Raw genomic sequence first — 22,089 nt, 5'->3', positions numbered from 1 at the left:
TTCCTTATAATGAAATTGTGTCTCGTTGACACTTCTTAATCTTTTTGTATGTTTTTTTAAAAAATAATCCAAATACGTAATTTTAAAAATTAAATAAAGTCAAATTGGTAAAATAACCGATAGATATCTCTGTCACAAGATTTTATTATATCACATCCTTTATCTCTCTACCATTATGTTATCTTCTCAAAAGTTTGAGCATTAAAAGATAATACATCCTTAATTTTTTGTTAACATTAATAGAGTTATGTATATATATTAACCTTTTATTTATTTTGAGTCACCATATGTTTCTGATATTTAATTTATTTTCAGTAATACTTTCCGTTCCTTCTCAATTATCTAAATACTTGGCATTTTAAGAATATATTTTTTCCTTTAGTAACTTTCTTTAGAATACAACTATACACTTTTAAAATACAGAGGCTTTCAGTATAATTAATTTTAAACTATTAAATATTAATAAAAGTATATATTGAAATTACTAGTAAATTTTACATTTTCTAAATTAATTTTAATTTTAAAATAAATAGTACAAAATTTTCTTTTAAAACAGTGACACATTGATACTTAAATTCTTTTACATCTATTTTGACAATATCTTTTATTATTTTTTACTTTTTCTTTTCCTATAAATTTTAAAATTTATTTTTATGAGTATTTTATCTGTTTATTACTTTTTTATTATTATTTTATCCAGAAAAGGAGAAAAAAGATTAAAAAAAAAGTAAAAAAAGACAGAAAAAAACTCAATTATATATTTTATCTTTGACTTGAATCTGTTAATAATTACTAATTCAATTAACAATCTTAAGTTCTCAATATAAAACTTAGAATTATATTTAAATTCTTAATAAATATAAAATGTTTTATAAAAAGTAGAAGAAAAGGAAAGAAAGTACTGAAATCAGCAGGTTTAAACTTTTGTCGTATTAATTATGCAATAAAAATATGAAAATAAACATTCAATTAGAATATATGTATAAAGATTGTCCAACACTATAATATTAAACCGTGAAGCATTGACTTGTATTTAAAGTGTGATAATGGATTATAAAAAAACTAACATCGACTATTGTAATAAAAGTAAATAAATAAACAATATTAATAACCAAAAATATAATTATTTATAATAAATTAAAAGTTTTAAAAAAATAATTTTCACTTATTTTTCTTCTTTTGTTTTGTTTTTACTTACTTTTTTTTTTGTCTATTTCTTTCATCTTTATCGAATCCAATATATACAAACTCTCTTGCAAACTAAAATTGGCGAAATGCTTGTTTATTGGCATAATTGTCGTTGTTTTTTTTTTCTCAACCTTTATTCGTGTTGAAAAAATAAATGCACGACTAAACATATTATTAAAATATGTACTAAGATTAGTATGAGCTGAGCTGTATTTTATGTTACCTTGGAAATAAATTAATTTTAATACTAAAGTAAATGTATAATTAATACAGTAATAATTTTAAATGAAAAAAATGGAAAGGAAATAACTCCCAGTAAAAAAAAAATCAATATTTATAGTAACTCATTTAAAAAATACTTTAATGTTAGAAAACTATAATTTAACAGTAAGAGTGCAAGAATAGTTGAAACTAAAATAATCAAAGCAATATTGTCTGTGTATGATAACAACGTAGGACGTGTTCTTAGATAAGAGGTTTCCAAAGTACGTTCAAAAGTTAATATTACGAAGGGTAAGAGAACTGAAAATTAGGTCTAATTTAAAATTGGTTTTGCATTGTAAATTCATTTTATCGATGACCAATAACAATTTTCTTATCTGATTAAGAAATTTTTTTAAAAATTTGAAGTTTAATTTAATCTTACGAGCTAATTTTAAAATTTATTTTATAAAATTAGTTTATAAATTAAATTTGATCAAAATTTGTGGTGTGAAACTGAATATTAAATGAAAGCAGAAAAAGAAGTGGAAAGTGAGGGTGTAAAATGAAATTAATTTAAAGTTGAATGATTGCTGAGATGTCCTTAGAAATATAAATTTAATTTTATAAATAAAAAAAAATAGGAAATATTAATTTGTTATATATAAGAAGGGTTGGGAGCAGGTTTTCCCTCTTGAGTTGAAAGAAGAGCTTGGTCTGTTTCCTTTATAAAAGCTCAATTTCCGAAAGGCATCAAACAGAGAGAGTCACATGAAATGGGCACAAAAAGAGAACCCTCGGTTCATGTAGACGAAGACTACATTCATATTGAGCTAAGATCTTCTCCCAACTTCTCTTACTCTTACTCCATTCTCAACAGAGAATTTGAGTTCCAAAATAAGGAAGAATCTACAACTTCCCCTGCTGATGAACTCTTCTACAAAGGAAAACTCCTTCCTCTTCACCTCCCTCCTCGCCTAGAAATGGTGGAAAAACTCCTCCAGAACGCTGATGCAACCTTTGCCTTCGCAAGATCACACTCATCATTGGAAGAAAGTAGGTTTCTTTCAACAAATGCCATCACCCCTCTTGAATCCTGCAACATCTCTCCCTCCGAGTCACGCAGGGTTAGTTCCTGCGAAACGCTTTCTTCTGAGTATCAATTTGATTGGTCCTCTGAGATACAAGGCTTGGTCAGTGATCATCACCATCTTCCAAAGAAGCAAACCAAGCACTTCTGGCTCGCTCAAAGGCTCAAGGCTTCAAAAACTTACTTCAAATCTTTGTTCGGCAAATCTGGCTGCTCAGATAAGAAGACCTGTGCCGGTGATGCAACAAGCAAAGTGGGTGTAGTGAAGAAACCGAAATGCAAGGAGTGCCAGAACATGGAATACGCGAAGGATGATACCGGGAAAAACAGAAACAAAAACAAAAAACCGTTTGAGCTTTTTTGTGACAACAAGCACCGTAGGCAGAGATCTTGTATGGTCAAGAACAGTGACGTGGTTGAAGATGGGTTCACTAACAGCAGCAGAAGGTCTTTCTCTGGGGTGATTCAACGGCATTATGCTTCAAAGTCTTCATCTTTGTCCTCCTCTTCTTCTGGGTCATCCTCTTCTTCTTCGTCTTTTTCACTCAGTTCAGCTGGGTCTTATGAGTTGCAGTTGTTCAACAAGAGTATAAGTGCGGAGCTGGAGAATTCAATCGAGAGTGCCATCGCTCATTGTAAAAAGTCCCAGGAAAAGGGTGGTTCGACCAATGTTTGTTCAAAATCTGCAGTCTGTGGAAATAAGGAATTGATAAGCAGCACTTGGGAGAACCACCGAAGGGAAAGTGCGATTGTTAAAAAGAACGACTTTCTCATTTGAAATGTAACTGTGTGTTAAAAGAGTTTGATGCTTGAGTAAATAGCTTGGTTTGAAGCACTAATTTGTTAAATGGGTACTCTAGCTTCTCTCTCTTTCTCTGTCGCTCTGTCAATTCTTGTACATGTTGCATACTGAGTGAAATTGAATCTTTTAGCTGTAACAGTTGCTACAATTAGTCCATGGGAATGCAAATTCACTCTAGCGAAAGTGACTTTCGTTTTTTAAATAATGCGTAGTTATGATAAGTCGTCATGAGATTTCTCTATGACAAAGCGCCATGATAGGATACCGTGTTCTTGTCTTTTTAAATTTGAAATTGGTCCACACTTCTCAATCAACCCTCCTGTGCCACTCCACGAGATTTGTGGATTTGATTGTTCAACAATTTACACTAAAACGCAGCCCCCACATACAAATCTCACTTAATTGTAGTTACTTTGTCTCAGATATCCTAAGCTGTCACATAGCTCCTTTAAGATAACAAAGCTGCCTCTCTAGATACTGTATATTATAAATTAACCGCACCCAAATGATGAAAATTCCTCAGAATTGTTTTGACTGTTTTTCTTAGTTTGGTTCCACTGTAAAGGGTGAATTTTTTACCAACTGCCAAGTCTAATGTTCTGAATCTGACTCATTTCCCCAGAACTAGATTCTCAATGACTGCATCAGGCTTTCCCAGCAATTATTCCTTCAGAGTTCGACAGAGATAACAGATAGGATGATGTGGTAGTGTATGTAAATGATGAATGCGATGTTTATATCCTTTCCCTTTTCTCAGATTTGTTTAATCGTTTTAAGCTTTTGTGTGAAAAGAAGGGAGGGAAAAAGTTGAAAGTCATTTAGAATAACCTAACAGTGACCCAAAAAAGGTTACTAACAGCCATTCACCTTTTTGGAGGAAGAAAAAGCCTAAAAAGTGGTAAAGAGTAGTCTCATATGTGAGATGTGAAAATCATGGTACATTTGGTGCCTCAAACCTTTTCCTCGCCGACTTATCCCTTTTTAAAAACAAGCATCATTACTAACAACGAATCCCCAGCCAAGCACCACAGACAGGCATAGTTGACTGCAGTGTACAGCTAAAATGGTTCAACTGTATATCTTTGATGTAATGTAATTACCCAAGTGTAACAATGCAATATATGTCTCCCTTTAATTCAATTTTAGAACAAAAGTAAAGTAAAGAATTCCCGTTTCCATTCTGTAAAGGGCAAATAAAGCCACCACCACACACATCACAACTTGCCATCTGCAGATGTTACATTAAACAAATAATCTAGTTTACAATTATTCTGCAGACAATTAAACCTTTACGCGTGAACTTCTTCCGTTCTTCCTTTCTTTTGGTTTTGAACTACACACCAACATGAAACTGAATCACATGCGGGGACTTCGAAGTTGCACCAATACGTGAATGTTGTAACGCAGTGTACTCATTAGACAAACACATGAAACAAAACACAAACAACAAGCAATTATTTTCAACAGTCCTAATGGTCAATGGATAAAACTATATACGTATCTCTCTCCCGCTCCCTCTGTCTAAGTTCATGTACTCTTTCTTTTTTCATGATAAATATTTAAAGAATCTTCCAGAAAAGCTAAAGCTGTTAAGCTCTTCAGCATGTAGCCACTGACTATACCACTATTCTAGTTTTGAATCCGTACAAGATGAAGTCCTAACTTAGAATCTGTCCCCAAAGGTAAATGCATATTAAATCAAACGTGGAAAACCAAAGTACATGATTATTCAACAGCTCAAAGTTCAGCTAAATTGATGTGTACTTGGGTGGCAAGGCAATGCAAATGGATGATTGTGTGTCGATCTTAAAGGTAAAACATTTCAAATTTGTACTATGGTTAATGTCTGATTAATATCATAATAATATGATAAAAATATTATAGGTTTGCATTGATAACTTGTTTGATAGAACGTTGTAGAGACATTTACGTATTCTGTGAAGTGATTTGTGTGTTTGTTTACATCTGATACAGTTGTATTTGAAGGGTCCCGGCAGTGTAAGAAGAAGGGGAAGAAGAAAGCAGCAACCGAACAGATCTCGTGGGTTTCGTTGATATCATCCGAGAGTTGCAAGTTGTGTTAGTCACATCAAATTGTCAAGCCAGTGATCTAGTCTTGATTGGTGTTCCTCCTACGAAAAATAATGCTGCTTCAATTCCCCTAAACAAATCCCAACTCAAGAAAATTTCAACTACCAGATAAACCTTTGCATGCTGTACGTAGTGTTTATGATCCTCGTACACGACAATACCGATGCATTATTAGCACTTCCTTTGCATTTATCGAACCAGACACCTCCAAATAGCTAGCAAATAGCAACGTAAGCGCTGGTTTACGAGAGTTTGTTTGAACAGGAAACTATTGATAGAAAAGTCAAAATATGTATGCATAAGACGACAATAAAAGGAGCATTATAAGCACACGTATAAGTAAATAATGATCAATGATCATATCCTTTTGACCCTTTCCAGAGAAAACTACGAAGGTGGCACTGTTGGGTCAGTGACCAAGTGGAACACGTCAGTAATGTCAGCGGATATTCAAAGCCTCAAAATCATTATTTTTCATGTGGATAGTTTGCACTGAAATCTTCTGCTAGTTTATTGTCGTATATTCATTCTTTCCTTTTATTATTCTTTTGAATGTTTACTGCTAAAAAATTAGCAAAAGACACAACGGAAAGAAAAAATTACGTTTCTTTTTCGCACGTAACTTTCCACAACCTGTTCTTACCAGGCATATATATATTTATAATATGGAAAATGTTACTTTAACAACAGATATTTGACAACAATTTGCCAACGACACGAGTCTCATTTGTTGTTTTTAATGAATTTTTTAAATAGTTTAATTTTGTTATGGAGGGCATATTTGGAAACAAAAATGCTGAAAATGGATTGGCGCCTTTCAGAAAGTGAAATTGTTTTCACTTCGAACCTTCGAAACTCTCTCACTAGTTTTTCGTTCTCCAAAACCTGTCATTCCACCATCCAAGTGTTGCTTTGGTCTCGTGTGTGACGGTCGGCCATTGAAGAGTTGGAGGAAGAGGGACTTTGTGATTTATGTGCCCGTGTAATCGATTACAGACAGGTTGTAATCGATTACCAGTGCCTGTGTACCAAAAGTCCAACGCTGCTCCCTGGCTCTGGTAGAGGGAGCTCCCCAGTTTATGATTTATGTGCCCGTGTAATCGATTACAGACAGGTTGTAATCGATTACCAGTGCCTCTGTACCAAAAGTCCAACGCTGCTCCCTAACTCTGGTAGAGGGGGCTCCCCAGTGTGTGGTGGGTACTGACTTTGTTAAAATTTAAGTTATGAATTTGAGATTAATGGTTGTTTTGGAGGACCAACAACTNCTTAGGGGTTTGTTAGGGTATTTCATCCAAGTGCTTGTGTGAGGAAGAGGGACTTTGTGATTTATGTGCCCGTGTAATCGATTACAGACAGGTTATAATCGATTACTAGTGCCTCTGTACCAAAAGTCTAACGTTGCTCCCTGGCTCTGGTAAAGGGAGCTCCCCAGTGTGTTGTGTGTACTGACTTTTTGAAGGAGAAAGTTTAATTAAAATGATTGAGGGTGTTTTCGGAATAACATAAAGTCACCTTTTTCACATCAGTTTTTTAATTAAAAAATAAATTAAAGTGAGCCAATAGAATGCTGACATATGACGTTAGCAAATTGTTGTCAAAAATTGGTTGTCAACGTATCGCGATCCTTATAATATATATCAAGTTGCAGCTAACACACCTCACATCATGCTTCTACCCATTTAGGTTTTTAGCCCACATCTCTTTTTTCCTTCTCAAAATACAATGCAGATTCTCATGGATTGTACTTTGATTGATGAAGACGTTAATTGAACAATATTATAATTTGGCATTACTTAGTCACTTACATTCCAATAATGTTCGAACTTCATTCAGATTATTGTTTATTCCTATCACCCCTCGTTACTTCTTTGCTTACAACGGACAAATAGTAGATTCTAACTAATAAACATTAATAAATTAAATATAGAAATCAAGGAGTCAGCAAAGGACAGAGGTTTTGACAAGAAATTACACTGATTTCTGCACGGACCATGTGCCAGAAGGTAGTTTTTAATTTCTTTTCCCCCATTTTCTCCTAAGATTATTTTGAAGGAAAGAAAACTTAACCTGATATGTTCAGAAAATTACATGCCTTGCCACAGTATTATTTTATTTCCCAAATCATAGAAAGTGGACCCTCATTTAACGTAGTAAAGTGATACGCATGGCAGTCTTTCGAACTTGCCAGTAATCCCTAAAGCAAATCTTTCTGTTTGATTTTTCCCTTGTCTTATTATACACAAATCAGGTGGCCAAAGTAAGTAGGCTTATTCATAATAATAATAATAATAGTAAAATATTATTATTATTATTATTATTATTATTATTATTACTAAAATATCACTTGATTGGACCAAGATGCAGAAGTGAACTACTTCACTCTTCCTTTTTCTTTTTGGGTGGTGGCCATGATCTCTTATTTGGTGCTACTTAAGGAAATTGATACTCCTAAAACAGAAAGTTGAGGTAAGGAATACTAGTAACTCATTTACTGCAATCTTCCTGCAAGCCCTAATAATTGATTTATAAATAAATAGAATCCCATAGAGAAACAATAAGCTTGTATAATATTTATTTTATGATGAAGCTACTGAGAAAATAAGAATCATACAACACTTTCAATTTAGAATGATCATTCACATATAAAGTGGGCAATGATTACACATTTTGCCTGTGTTCTGCAAAGGCGTGTATGCTTTTGTAACATTAGTTAATGTTTGTTCTGCTAAGAACAAACACCTACATCAATGTTAGTGTAATTTGACAAAAAAGGAGGAGAACTCTGAAATGGTAGAAATCAAAGTTATATGGCGTACACTGTCTTGTACTCATTCTCCGATCCTGACATCATTGACAAAGACATTGACTGCCTACTGCTCATTGTTGTTCGAAGACTTCGCAATCTTGAGGCCTCAAGGCGGTGAGCAATCACCCAATAACAGAGTGTTCCTAAAGTTGCTGCCATAATCACTGTCCCTAAAGCTGTGGCTGCTATAGCCAACTCTTTATGATCTCCAACAATTATGAATGACATTGCAATAAACGCCACAGAAATTAGCACACAAGCCACCCACATCAACTTGTTTATAACTGCCATCATTTGTCTCTTTGCTTTCCTCTCAATAACAACCACTGATGTTTGGACAATCACAACAGCCAGTGATATGAAGAGGGCAGTTGAATCAAAGATTATGAATATCTTGAATCCAATATCAGGAGCAATGTGTACTTCCCCAGGAGACATCCCAGGAGAGAGTTCATCTTGTTGCTCGGGATACTGGCCCGGGACATTAAATATGGCAGCAAAAGCAACTGTTGCAATTAGGACAGCAACAATAGTGTTGTAGTTGATGGCATTGTTAAGCCCCTCAGTGTGCATTTTGTTAATTCGCTTCGCTATACCTCTCATACGTCTCTGTGTTTTGAAAGTGTGTTCCAGCTGGTTATGAACCCCACTTTTTATGTCACTCACTGTTCGTTTCAGCTCAAGGGCAGTGTTTGTATTGGGTGACTTGATGGACTTGGCACTTTGCGCTCCCCGGTGTTGCAGAAAGTTCGAGATTTCCAACCGACCATTTTTCTCTGCAGCATCCAAGGCAGTTTCTCCAGATTTGTTTATAACATCTGTGTCTATTTCTTTGCAATCTAGTAGCTTCTGAACAACCTGCCAGATTAGTACCAAAATGTTAGATTTACTTACTATGGTTGCAGAACCTAATCAAACTGTTTAAGTTCATAAATTGATGCAGAAGTTAAGCTTTGGAAAAATCTCCAATTTAAATTTTAATTACTATGAACTACTTGATAGAAATATGCCATCTATTAAACAATGTTATTAAAGCCAGACCCTTTCTGAAGTACCAAAGAAAGAAAGCATTCTTGCCCTAATAAAGAAAATTTAGTTTGTTCATGATCTTTGATGATGAAGAACTCTAGAATCTGATGGCAAGAAGCAGTAGCACTGTTGTTGACGCAGAACGATACATCATCAGTACTTTCTTAAGAGATGAAACATAAAAAGGAAAGCATCTTTTTCTACCTGTAGACGACCCTTCCTGGTTGCTATATGCAGTGCAGTGTTTCCCTTGGCATCCACCATATTAGCCAAAGATGAATTCAGTTTCACAAGCTCATCAACCAACTCAAGATTCTGTCCTTTAACTGCCATATGGAGCGCTGTCTGCCCCTTCTTATCCATTCTCACTGCAATTTCAGGTTCCTTCGTCAGAATGGCCTTGACTACCTCCACATGACCATTTCTTGCAGCAGAATGCAACACAGTTTTCCCATTGCTTTTCGCAATAGTTACCAAGCTGCTACCATTTTCCAAGAGAAAATTTACTACCTCAATATGTCCTTGTGCTGCAGCAGTATGCAACGCAGTGGTGTTTGTCAGATCAACAGTCATTGAAATTTCAGGAATAAACTCCATGAGGACCTTCAATATCTCTGCAAACAAGTAAAAGTGAATATTATTCAGACAAATCCAAAGTTTAAATTAGTCATAATGATATAATTTAGAAATAAGACTATTAAACCAAAAAGCTAGCGTTCACAAAGATTCTGGCAAATTTGAAAAACAAAAAGCATTTAAATCTTAGATAAATAATACATATTGGGTATCAAATCAGTACATGACCAAGCTTCTGGACAAATTAAGCAAGAATTGTTAAAATATGTATATCATATCATTCCTAAAAATGAAGTTAAATTACCGCAACAGTGTTTGTATGCTAAAAAGGGTATAGAAAACACCCTAATCTGGTACTGATATAGCAATGTCAATTGGACCAACAAACAATATGTAGTAATCAATAGTTAGGATCCTACACCTACCCATTTGAGATCATTAAGAGACTTACCCAAGTTTCCATTCTTAGCAGCGATGTGGAATGCATCGAATCCATTTCGAGCTTTGAAGCCGGCCAACCCACCATCATGGTATCTAATCAATTCCTTCACTATATCAAGATGACCATTATCAGCTGCAACATATAAGGCAGTTTCACACGAGTTGTTTCTCTTTGAAAGAAGCTCCTTTAATTCTCCCTCGGGACTCTGAGAGATGATTTCCCGAACCAATTCTAAATTCCCAGCTCGTATTGCAGATTGCAGGGGAGAATCACCCCGTATACCTGTCAATTGTCTCTTCATAATCTTTTTCAACGTATCTTTACGACTTCAATGGAGCTCCAACTTATTAAATTTACACATTTCCTCAAGATGTACCCAAGCTACAACCATTGATTATCTCTCACTATCAATTCACCAACCAATATTGCGAAGGCAGTTCAAAATTGTATAGAACGGGGCAAGCACTCAAGGTCCACTTGACTCCAAAACTCGTTCTCAACATTTCAGAGTTCACAGTTCAGACTCGCTTTGCATCTAGCTTCTGCTACATAGAGAGGTTACAAAAACTAAAGGGTGAGCAATAGTAGGAACCCAAAATTGATTCAAAGCATAAGTTTTTTCAGGAGGGATGGAAGGCAATATCGATTCAACAAATCTAAAATAAAAAAATGATCTTTTGAAACAAAAAGAAAATCAAACTGAATAGGGTCAGCAAGCAACAATATTTAATTGAAGTGAAAAGAAAAGAACAACTAACCAATAATTCATGAATATGACCTGGTAGCTGATAGAGGGCCGGTTTATATGCTTGTCTTCCTAAGACACGTCGAAACTAAATTGGAAAATAGTATTAATAAGAAAACTTCAAAAGGGAATTTGGATGAAGTTGAGGTGGGAAAAGGCAAAGAAGCAAATGAACAACCTTCTACCCCATGTTCAACGGAGGAAAAAGTTAACACCTTTGTCGAAGCAGTTCAATTAAGCTTCAAAAAGAGAATAAAAAAAGAGTAATTGAGAGGTGAAGAACAGAAGAAGAATAGTGTGAATGGAGGATAATTGCAGCAAACGCGGAAATCAAAATGCACGAGTTAGGTCCAGTTTGCCAGTTTCAACTTTGCATACAATACAATACAATGCAGTGGCCCCCATGACAAGATGACATGACATAACAATGCAAGATGATGTTCAATGGTTGACTGCCATTTTCCACTGAACAGGGACAACTGAGGTTTCCATTTATTTTTTCTTCTTCTCGTGTTTAAAAACAATCTAACACCATTACACAGTCAATGTAACAATCTAACGGTATAAGTGCTTCTCAAACTGATTTCTTATTTTTTTTCAAAAGTAAAAATAAATATTCATATAAATCATGTCAACATTGAAAAGTCAAAGATTTTGATTTCAAACAGAATTCATTTTTCTTCTTCTTTGTTTCTTTCCATTCTTTAGCAAAGCTTCTATATAGTGAGTGTATCTTATCTTCCATCTCTGTAAATTTCTCTCTTTCATCTAAATTATTTTTAAGATTAGATCATACTAAATAGTATAATTAATGAGTGAGACAAGGATCATTTCCACTGTAAGATAATTCTATATAAATGTCTATTTTCTTTTAGAACCCTTGAAATTCTTTTTATGCTTTGATTGGTTAAGAAATTGAAAAATGATTGAGGTAAGATAGGGTTAAGAATGTGTAGGAGACACAGACAGGTATCGCTGTAAGAGTGTTCGAAACCACCACGGCACTCAAACTTCCTTCTTCTATTCATCCCTTTCACACTCTTTCTTCTCCTCTTTGACGCCTTCTTACTACACCCACCAAACATCTCTCTCAACTTGGAATATTATTTTCACAGAAATATTCTAAAAACTAATGATAAATTTTAGTTTTTATGGACATCTTTTATTCTTTTATTTTCTTATAATCTTTAGAACGTGCTTTTCCTCCTTCAATATTTAATTTCGTTATTTTAGTTGTGATGTGCGGATATTAATAAGGACGGAAAGTGATCGCGTGCGAGAGATATAAAGTGACAGGCTTTCAGTGAAAAGAATATATGGACGAAACCAATATATATATTGAAATGAGAAAGATCTATAAATTGTATATGTATGAGATTATATAATTGAATGATAGCTTAAATGAATTGATTTCTCTACTCATTTCAACAAAATACATTTGTTTTTCAGTAACCTAAATTATAAGAATTTTATGATTAAATATGTTTAGCCTGAAGTAATTTAGAAATGAGTCTGATCTTAATAAAGTTACATTACTCCTTTCATTTTAAAAGTTATGTCATTTTTAATATAATATACATAATCCTATCATTACAATCTTAAGAATAATTACAAATTATTTTTTACATGTTAACAAGACAGTTACTTAAAACACACGTTATGAAAGACTTTACTTGGTGGATAAAAAATAAGGCCCCACTTATATCTATTTTTGGATGAATGATTATTAAAATAACAAAAGAAAAAAAAAAGTCATGAAAATCCTTTTTTTTATTGTTCTAGTTCACTTTAATTATATAAAAAAAGGAGTTACGCAACTTCGTCTTTAACGTTTATCTATGTCAAATAAAATAATGTTACATATATATTAAATCTGGTTAGATGAATTTTAAATAAAAATTCTTATGTATAAGTATGACGAATGTAATTTCAATATACTTTATTGTTCTAGTTCACTTTAAATAATTAAATATTGTTTAATATTGTTTGAATGGTTTTTTTTTTTTCAATTATATAGTTCAATAATTACACACTTGACTTGACGTTATTCATTTATTAACTTTATAATGTTACTTTTCACTTGTAAAAATAGGTTAACATTTTGATTGGATTTCCGTAAATAAGTTTAATAATTTATATTATATCACAATAAATATATAAAATAAGTAAATATATTTAAGTGAGTCAACTTATTAATTCATGGTTAGTTGAAACTAATTATAAAATTTATAGTTTAAAAAAAATGAATGAATTAACTTATTTTTACTTCAATCCATGATGAATTAACTCATATCAACTAAATTGACTTATTTTAAGATATTTATTGTGCTTACTGGACTAAAATCACACTGTAAATATAAGAAATTATCTTTTTACTTTTCAATCTTTAATCTTAGATGTTTGTGTTACATGATAGTAAATATTGTAATAATTTAGTGAAACAATGTTATTTATATTAGGTTTATGTATCTTGTTAGGTTTGGATCATGTAAATGATTACTTTAGTTAATTTGTTTAAAATTTCAGTGATTTGTTTTATGTCTTAACACCTACTAATTACAGGTGATTCTTACAACTTTAATCGAAATATTCTTTACAATATGATATGGTGTCATTTGATATGACTTTTGTCATCTTTGACATAAAATAAAATGATACCAAATAAACATTTATACAATTTGAAATGATCTTGGATATTTAGGCCAAGATGAAGATATCAAATATATATAGATTTAGATAATTCCAAATATGCAATCCGAAATAATATAATGTACTTGTAATACATTTTCAAATGATCATTATATATGTGATAATAAAATAACTTAATGGTGACAAATTAATCTCAAAATTGGCAAAAGAATAACGGTTGTAAATTACTTAACGTAACGTGTGTGTATAACTTTTATTAATTAAATTTATATTATTTTTCATATTAATTGTTGATCCTATCTTTCTATGATAACATAAGTATTGGAGTTATAAAACAAGTTGTGTTGTAGAGTGCTATAAAGAGGATTGTTATTATATATAATTATCGTGTTCAAAATGTCATTACCTAACCCATATGATTAGGTATGTTGTAAAAGAAATCAAGTGAAACTATAGGGTTAGAGTCCCACCAATTGCATGCAAATACTGTTAATATTACAGTGAAATATTACATTGTTAATTTAACAATTTAGTTTCTTTTACATGCATATTTAGTTGAAAATCAAATTTAATTTGTATGATTAACTTTAAGTGACAAGATATTTGCTTAAGTACATCAAACAATGATATTTAAAGTGATGATAAAATATTATTTCTTCAATTGTTTATCTAGCTACTTAAGCGGTAGAGTTTATTGTTCAAGTCATAACTTATAATTTCAGTAAAGATTTAAACAATTATTTCTCTAAGAGTTTTAAGGTAACTTGATAAAATGAATGAAAAAGAACCAAGATGTTGTGGTTCCACTCTCTTCAATAACATTTTGAGAGATATCAAATGACTTTTCTATTTCAAGAAAAAAATAGTATTATTTCAATAAAAATCACACTCAAATAACATCTTTTCTGTTTTAATGGTTTATTTTTACTGATTTAAATGATGAAAAAAAATATGAAATTATGCATGTAAATATTTGTAAAGAACTACACAATAATATAATCATATGAAAAAATATGGTTGTTACGACAAAATGTTGTTTTTTTATATACTTTTTAATTAATAATCATAAATAAAATTTTGTAAAAAAAAAAATATTACAGTTGTAAGTTTTTAAAACCATTTTATTTTTAAGGATGTGTTCACTTGGGGTGATTGAGGGAGATGATTTGGAGGAGAGTGATTGAGTGAATTTGAGGGTGATTTTTTTTGTGTTTATTGGAGTGGATTTGGAAGTAATTGAGAGTGGATTTAGAGGTAAAATTTGTGAGAATTAGTGTAGGATTTGATTGATGTGACCATAAAAAAAATTTGTTTAATTATTAGAAAATGAAGATTATCAAAGTAATATAAAATAATATTTGTTAATGTTATATTTGATTGTAAAATGTTTATTAAGAGTAAAAAATTTAGAATAATTATTAAAAATAATTATTAAAATAATTTTAAAAATTTAATTAAATTATAATTTAGTGAAATGAATTTTTTTTTTAAGATGTAGTATTTGTTTGTGATACTACATTGTTTTTTGGGATGAAGCACGGTATGTAAATAACATTAAATAAATTGGAAGTATCTGAAATTGTTATTCAATAACTTTTAATTATTAATAAAAATAAAATTGAGATTGTTTATCAAACCTAGTTTTTTTTCATTCTTTTTTTTTTCTTATTATTATATACATGTGTTGAAAATAGCATGTTTAATATTATGTTATCACCGGTAGAATATCTTTAGAAATTATTTTGGAGATATTAAGATAGATGTATACAAATTTTGGATGTGCCAAATACAAAAAATATACCAAAATTTGAAAAATAAAAAGTTATATACTAATTTACATATATAGAAAAAAAAAATTAAAGAGGTCAATACCTCCTATTAATCTGCTAAGCTCTGCCACGGGGTTATTACGGCTTCTACCTTGAATACTTTCTTAGATTTTATAAAACTCTGCTAGATATCATTATGGTCATTGACATCTCTGTTATGCTGAGACTTCAACATGAAAACATTATTAAAAAAAATACAAACAACTCATGAAAACCAAACCAAAATCCTTTCTGTATAAACTTGTGCTTATGCATTAGATACAGAACAACAGACCATGTAACAAACACTATAATTCATTGTGAAAACATGCAGTAAACAGGTATTACGTTATTTTACAACATCAAGAACCCACGAAACAAATACTCTGCCCATGGTATAGAGTCGCTGCCGATCTTATCAGCTACTATCATCATCTCTGTCTATCCCTCTATGACAAAATATATATAAAAAGAAGAAGAAGTAACCGGATACAAGTTTGTGGGAGAAGAATGCGTATCCGGATACTGCATTTTGTGAAGAAGAACGGTATCCGGATACAAGTGTGTGGGTAACCGGATACAACTTGGGCTTTTTCATGACTTCTAACCGGATACAATTTTATCCTTCTTCGTCTTCTTCGTCACCGAGCACCGAGCTTGCAGCCGACCACCTCCTTTCTTTGTCTTCCACCAAGCTTTTTCGTCTACCACACTGTAAATATAACAGAAACAACCCATATAGAAACAACAGATCCTCACCTCAGCTCAGATTCCAGGTTTCTCTTCGTTCTTCTCTACGGCATTCAACGCATGCGGGTGAGGGCAACCGAGAAATGTTTAAAATGAAATAAGGACATTTTAGACAAAACCTGAATGATACCTCTAAATCTTCGCACATATGCTGGTGAATGAACTGTGTGCTAATCTCGCAATCACCTTTGAATCATCGCTCGCAATTCAGTGAAAGTGAATATGATTTTTTTTAAATGAATCGCTCGCTCGATAACCAGTGTGAACAGTATGTCACCCTGAGTATGTCACCCTGAAGTGAAGACACCCAAGTGTGTTGGTTTCAATATATACCATTCTACTCTTACTCAAAAATTATTACAGATGATAAATAAATACTTCAATTTTCATTCGAGAATTATCCAATACTAATAAAATAATATTTTTACTTTAAAGTATAGAACTGGAATTGTATCTGGGGATTAGATTCATATATTGACACTGATGTGATTGAACACAGGAAACTAAAATAAGGAAGTAAAGAGCAATGCTTTGAATTGAAAACAGAATCAAAAGTACATAAACTGAACTGAAAATCAGAAATATCAAGAAACTAAAGGCTAAAGTGAAAATGAGAGAATATCAAACAAAACCATGGCCAATCCTTCCCTGTTCTTGACTGCTAAGAGTTCAAATCTGAACTCTTAGAACATGAAGAACATCAAAACCAATTGGTACACAGATTCTAATAAAAACTCGAGAACCAAAAAATGCAAGAATGAAAACCAGACTTCACATGGTTACGTTCATATTCTTCATGAATGTAAATTGCTGAAACAAACTACAAAAACTATTAATGTTCTCAAACACTACATACATATGACAACTGATATCTGATGTGCAACCAAACATTATAAGAAAAGTGTAACTAACAACCTCGGCTTCCTTACATCGTTCCCTTTGAAACACTCGCTAAGAAGGAGCCATTTACATACGATACAAATCTTTTTTAATTTTCTATGAACAAATGAAACCTCCAAATTAAGCTAAGAGTCCTTCAACGTATAAAAAATCATTGAACAAAGGCGTTAAACTAACATCGAAATCCAAACATCAAATGGCATAGATTGGATTTATTTCTGACTCATCAGAATTTGAAAGACGCAACGTTCCTTCTTTCTTAGACTTCTTCTCTTTCTTCCTCTCTCTTCTGGAGCGTTTGGATTTGACCACATAGTATGTCATGGTACCCAGAACACCACACATTATGATCCCCCCTATAACTGTAACAAGTATTGCAGCCCACTTGCTGTGCCGACCAACTACTATATAAGAAGCTGTAATGTATGAAACAGAAGTGCATACAGAGGCTAACCACATCATCTTGTTGATTACTTCCACAACCTTTCTCTCAGCCTTTACCTCCCCTCTAACAATGGTGATTTGAACCAGCACCACTGCCAATGATGTAAACAGTGCCAAGGCATTAGATATGAAGAAGGCCTTGAATGGTGCACTATGTACCATCACTGCCATCCCATTATCATAATCCCCACCAGGAACTGTGAAAAGTGCTGCGAATGCAACCGCAGCAAATAGCACAGCAACCACCGTCACTGAGTTCCCAGCATTGTTGACTCCAGCCCTGTGCAACTTGCGTAGCTCATTTTCAATCCCACTCACATTCCTGTTTGTTTTTCGAGTCTGTTCCAGCTGAAAATAGACATCTTTCTTAATCTGTGTCATGGTTTTCCTCAGCTCATCCCTTGGTTGGTTGAGATCATTGGCTTTAACTGCGCCATAACGAATCAGACACTCTTTGATCTCCAGAATTTCTTCAGTTATGGGAAGCCCCTCAGCAAGGTCGAGAGCTGTCTTGTGGTCTCTTGTCAAGGTGTTTACATTGGTGTCAGGAAGAAGTAACAGCTCTTGCACTATCTGCACCAATGTTTGTAAGGCAATGGCATTACTTCAAACACACTTTTTATATCAGAAAGAAATTGCTTTGAGAAATATGACAAACTTCAAAGTGTTTGCGTAGTAAAAAAAAATAAAGTGTTTCTTGCATTCTTCATAAAACTGTACATAGGAGATAACACAACTCATGGTTTGACTGCTGTATATATATATATATATATATATATCAAACTTTAAGTGAAAGCATTATGATTACCTCTGCCCTCTTCTTCCTCGTGGCTACATGCAATGCAGTGTTGCCAAACCTGTCAGGGAGCATGACAATGGCTGCATCGGCAACCAAAATGAGCTTTACCACATCGCAACTAATCCCTTTGACAGCCATGTGCAGTGCAGTTTGTCCTTTCTTATCAGTTCTTCGAGCAAGTTGTGGATCCTTCTGCAGCAGTATCTTCACAACATCCACATGCCCCTGCCGTGCGGCTAAATGGAGAGCATTCTTTCCATTGGCTCTTGTCATCTCCAACTGAGTAGGATCCCGAGACAACAACTCTTCAACAACATCCGAGTGTCCTCGTGTAGCTGCAGAGATTAGAGGCGTTGTATTTGACTGAGCAAACGTTTTAATCAACCCAGGGTCATGCTCTAGTAGCACCTGCACAATCGCTGCCACAATAAAATGCACAGTTGTAATCTTCATGTTCCTCCTCAATACAATAATTATCTCCTCTCTCTTAATAAACTTCAATCCAAAAGCCTTACGCTATCAACAGCAAATTATCTTTTTAATTTTACTTCAATCTCAAAGCTATTCTAATTATTTTGCAGCCTTTTTTATGTTATTTTTTACATGGCACTGATCCATCTCTGTTAAACTAACCATGGTCTGTAATATAATGTTCTTAGAAACACCACATGCATTACACTAGTTAAAGAATGTTAATTATGTATTATAGCCGAAAATTCTAGAGGTTTAGTATTGAGATTTAGAGTTTGGTGTCCTCAAACTTATATACAATACTATTGCTCTATTAGAATAACTCTCTGTGTAATAATGCAGCAATTGTCTTGGTGTACTGAAACTCATTTCACATATCTGAATAACAAAACATGTCTTTCATACTCTCATTAATTGGTTCAAAAGCAATGTTGCTTGAAGAGTGAGAGCATGCATTCATGCATGCATGCGTGGTGTTAATATTATATAAAGTTCGTAGCAATACGTACCAAGATGACCTTTGCTAGCGGCGATGTGCAAAGTGTCAAAGCCGGAGCGGTTTTTGGAGGAAAGAGATTCGGCGGTGGAGTGAGGGAGGAGCTCGCGGACGACGTCGAGGTGTCCCTTTTCCGCGGCGGTGAAGAGAGCTGTTTCGCCGAGGTCGTTGACCTCGTTGAAGATGGCGTACTTGATGTGGGCAACCTCGGCGTCAAACTCGAAGGTCCCCATTAAGACGGATTCGATCTCGTCGATGATTTGGCGGACGGCGGCCACGTCTCCACGCTGAGCGGCGAGGTGGAGCTCGGTGTCGTTGTTGCGGCCCGTGACCTGCTTGACATACTTCTTGCGGGGTGTGTCGGGGCGCTTGTTGGAGTTGGAGAGAAGGAGGGCCTTTCCAGAGGCAGAGAGGAAGAAGGTGGAGCTGGGAGTGGTGGAGGGGGTGGGAGTGGTGGATTCGGAGAGAGGGTCGCGTGGATGGTGGAGTCGGCGAAGGTGATAACGACGATCCATGATCGGCCGCGCCAACGACCAATGGTGGTGGAGGAGGTGTAGGTGGCTACCCTCATTCTACAATGCTCTCAACACAACACCGTTTCCATCGTCTTCGTTTGAATTGCACCATAAGCGCTAACTCCCTTCTCCAATATCGTTGATTTCTTTGTTCGTTATTTTCTTCCTTCTTTCCATACACTAATTAACCACTCTTCTCATTTTAAATCTTACTTTTTTTAATTAATTAACTTTAATCCAATTAAATTAATTATGCTTTTAGTCTTTTAAATTTCAACTAAACTTTAAAATAATTGTATTTTTAATTTTAGCTATTAAAATTACATTCTGTTATTTATTTTAAGAGCTAAAAATACAATTAACTTATTCAACTGTACGGTTTTTTAAATTGAACAATTACGAACTGATAGTTTGATTTCGGTTTTGTTGTAGTTTTTTTAAATCATTTAAGAAATAACAATTTGGTTTATAATCACACATTGTAATTCTCTAAAAAAAATTAAAATAAAAAACATAATTGTGAGAATTTAAGTGAATCAGATGAGACTTCCATGAAGTTAGGAGCGTTACTGCTTTAGCTTCGCCTGTTTTACCATGTAACTTTCAATTGACAATTTTTTCCTTCTTCATTTAATAAAATAATATTTTTTAACTACCAACTATCTTTAATTATGTATTTTAATCTCTGTATGCATCTCATCTTATAAAACAAAATTAAATTTAATACAATCATTTTTGTCACTTACAACATTCATGGTTGTTCGATTCTCGGATGCACCTGGTCAAATAAAAAATTAATTAAATATAAGAAAATAAAAAAAATAATAATAAAAAAATCTTAAATCTCAATTCCAATTATCTGTATCTCCAAGTACGGAGAAGCAGCTTCGGGGAGAAGATGCAGCTTCTAAGTGCGAAGCGAAAAAAACATAGCTTCTAAGTGTGGAGAAGATGAACTGCAGCTCCAAATGCGACTTTCCATCAACCACAACCCTCTCAACCGCATTTCTCTGTGCACCACCCATATGCCTGATCTCTGTCATCAACGTCACCTCAACATCATGAACATTAATCCCATAAACAAAGAGTAAAAGAATAAGGGAGGAGGGAAGAAGGGAGAAGTGCTACTAGAGAGAGAAAGAAAGAGATGTAGAGTTTCAGAGATGAAATGCAACAAAGAAAATAATGAGAAAAGAAATACAAAAGTGTCAATTAAAAGATGCAGGATGAGATAGGTGTGGTGAATGGAGAAACTCACTTCTTACCATAGAAAATTATAATAATGCACCTGAAAAACTCTTTTCATAATGTTTTTTTCTTACAATTTTGTTGGATTTAAGACAAAATTATTCATTCTAATATTAATACTTGCATTTAGTGCACAAAATTAAGTTACGGAAGTATACTTATGAATCAAATTTTTGTTAGATTTAATTTTAGCAGCTCATACTAATTTATTTTTTGGTAAAGCATTCCATATTAATATAGTAACTGATACACATAATTTATTATCAAATCTTTAATCTATTGTTATATGGTGAACTATAAAATGGTGGATTTGGACTTTGGTTTCAACAAATGTCTGCTACATTTAAGCAAAGCAAAAGTCCGAGAAACATCGTTTAACCCACTAGAGTGGTCCAAAAAAAAAAAGAAAAATCCATATAAAGGCTCAATCCTTTCTCAGTTACCCAACAACACACTTAATTTTCACGTCAGTATCCAGAGATCGTTTCTTACTAAAATTTATATATGACAAAAATATATCTAAAAAAATTCAATAAAAATGAAGTAACTAAATTTTTATAAAAATTAATTATTAATAATCTAATAAAAACTTATATATATTTTTGTTAATCTTTATTAATTTGTGTTTTTGTTTTTAAATTTTTGTTCTTTTTTCTTCTTGTTAAGTAAAGGATGACAAAATAACTCAGTCAAATTTTAGTATTAATTCGTAAAAAAAAATGTAAACCGGTGTATCATAACAAAATAAGTCAAAATTGTGGTCTGTGCTCTGGCAATTTAATCATATGATTATTTTTCATGTTTTTAATTAGTAAATTAATACCTTTTTGGATAAATTAAAACAATTATTATCTTTATATATTGAAAGAATACATCTAATTAAAGGTAAGATTAATTTATAATATACAAATACAAATTTCACTTTATAAATTTTTATAAGTAAATTTTATAAAATTAAAATAAATATAAATTTATTAACATAGTATCAAAATCTCACATTAAAGTTTATCCAAATTCAATGTAACTTTTTATCGGA

The 22,089-nt window shown here is 33.0% G+C and overlaps 3 protein-coding genes across 6 annotated transcripts; 1 reads left to right on the top strand and 2 right to left on the bottom strand.

Annotated features, from left to right (window-relative positions):
* Positions 1-2,099: 2,099 nt before the first annotated feature.
* Positions 2,100-3,483, top strand: LOC106757401 (probable membrane-associated kinase regulator 3). The gene has a single exon (XM_014640067.2). The coding sequence runs from the start codon at positions 2,166-2,168 to the stop codon at positions 3,255-3,257; it is 1,092 nt and encodes a 363-aa protein (XP_014495553.1). The 5' UTR covers positions 2,100-2,165; the 3' UTR covers positions 3,258-3,483.
* A 4,438-nt stretch (positions 3,484-7,921) lies between these two features.
* Positions 7,922-11,478, bottom strand: LOC106757881 (ankyrin repeat-containing protein At5g02620). 4 transcript variants are annotated; one of them, XM_022779174.1, is made up of 5 exons: positions 11,152-11,478; positions 10,987-11,061; positions 10,238-10,773; positions 9,415-9,824; positions 7,922-9,039 (listed from the first exon to the last, which is right to left on the bottom strand). In XM_022779174.1, the coding sequence occupies exons 3-5, from the start codon at positions 10,527-10,529 to the stop codon at positions 8,179-8,181; spliced, it is 1,563 nt and encodes a 520-aa protein (XP_022634895.1). In that variant the 5' UTR covers positions 10,530-10,773; positions 10,987-11,061; positions 11,152-11,478; the 3' UTR covers positions 7,922-8,178. The 4 variants fall into 4 exon arrangements, with proteins under 4 accessions (XP_022634895.1, XP_014496208.1, XP_014496207.1 ...); XM_014640722.2 differs by having other exon boundaries at positions 10,238-10,770; XM_014640721.2 differs by having other exon boundaries at positions 10,987-11,478.
* A 5,794-nt stretch (positions 11,479-17,272) lies between these two features.
* LOC106756906 (ankyrin repeat-containing protein ITN1-like) lies at positions 17,273-21,880 on the bottom strand (the record flags this gene model as incomplete). The annotated part of the gene is made up of 4 exons (XM_014639505.2): positions 17,273-18,097; positions 18,333-18,742; positions 19,304-19,740; positions 21,831-21,880. Coding segments are annotated over 4 exons (1,722 nt in total), but the record flags the coding sequence as incomplete, so codon positions are not given.
* Between the last annotated feature and the right edge of the window lie 209 nt (positions 21,881-22,089).

Source organism: Vigna radiata, chromosome 3, assembly GCF_000741045.1.
Source record: "Vigna radiata var. radiata cultivar VC1973A chromosome 3, Vradiata_ver6, whole genome shotgun sequence".
Classification (NCBI taxonomy): domain Eukaryota; kingdom Viridiplantae; phylum Streptophyta; class Magnoliopsida; order Fabales; family Fabaceae; genus Vigna; species Vigna radiata.
This window is presented reverse-complemented; position numbering and strand designations above follow the sequence as displayed.

Excerpts from the sequence above, each read along its gene's own strand:
- LOC106757401 (XM_014640067.2), top strand. The coding sequence starts at position 2,166 with ATGGGCACAAAAAGAGAACCCTCGGTTCATGTAGACGAAGACTACATT.
- LOC106757881 (XM_014640721.2), bottom strand. The coding sequence starts at position 10,529 with ATGAAGAGACAATTGACAGGTATACGGGGTGATTCTCCCCTGCAATCT. Across the intron at positions 9,825-10,237 it reads TGCTAAGAATGGAAACTTGG|AGATATTGAAGGTCCTCATG; the intron begins GTAAGTCTCTTA and ends ACTTGTTTGCAG. Across the intron at positions 9,040-9,414 it reads CCAGGAAGGGTCGTCTACAG|GTTGTTCAGAAGCTACTAGA; the intron begins GTAGAAAAAGAT and ends CTAATCTGGCAG.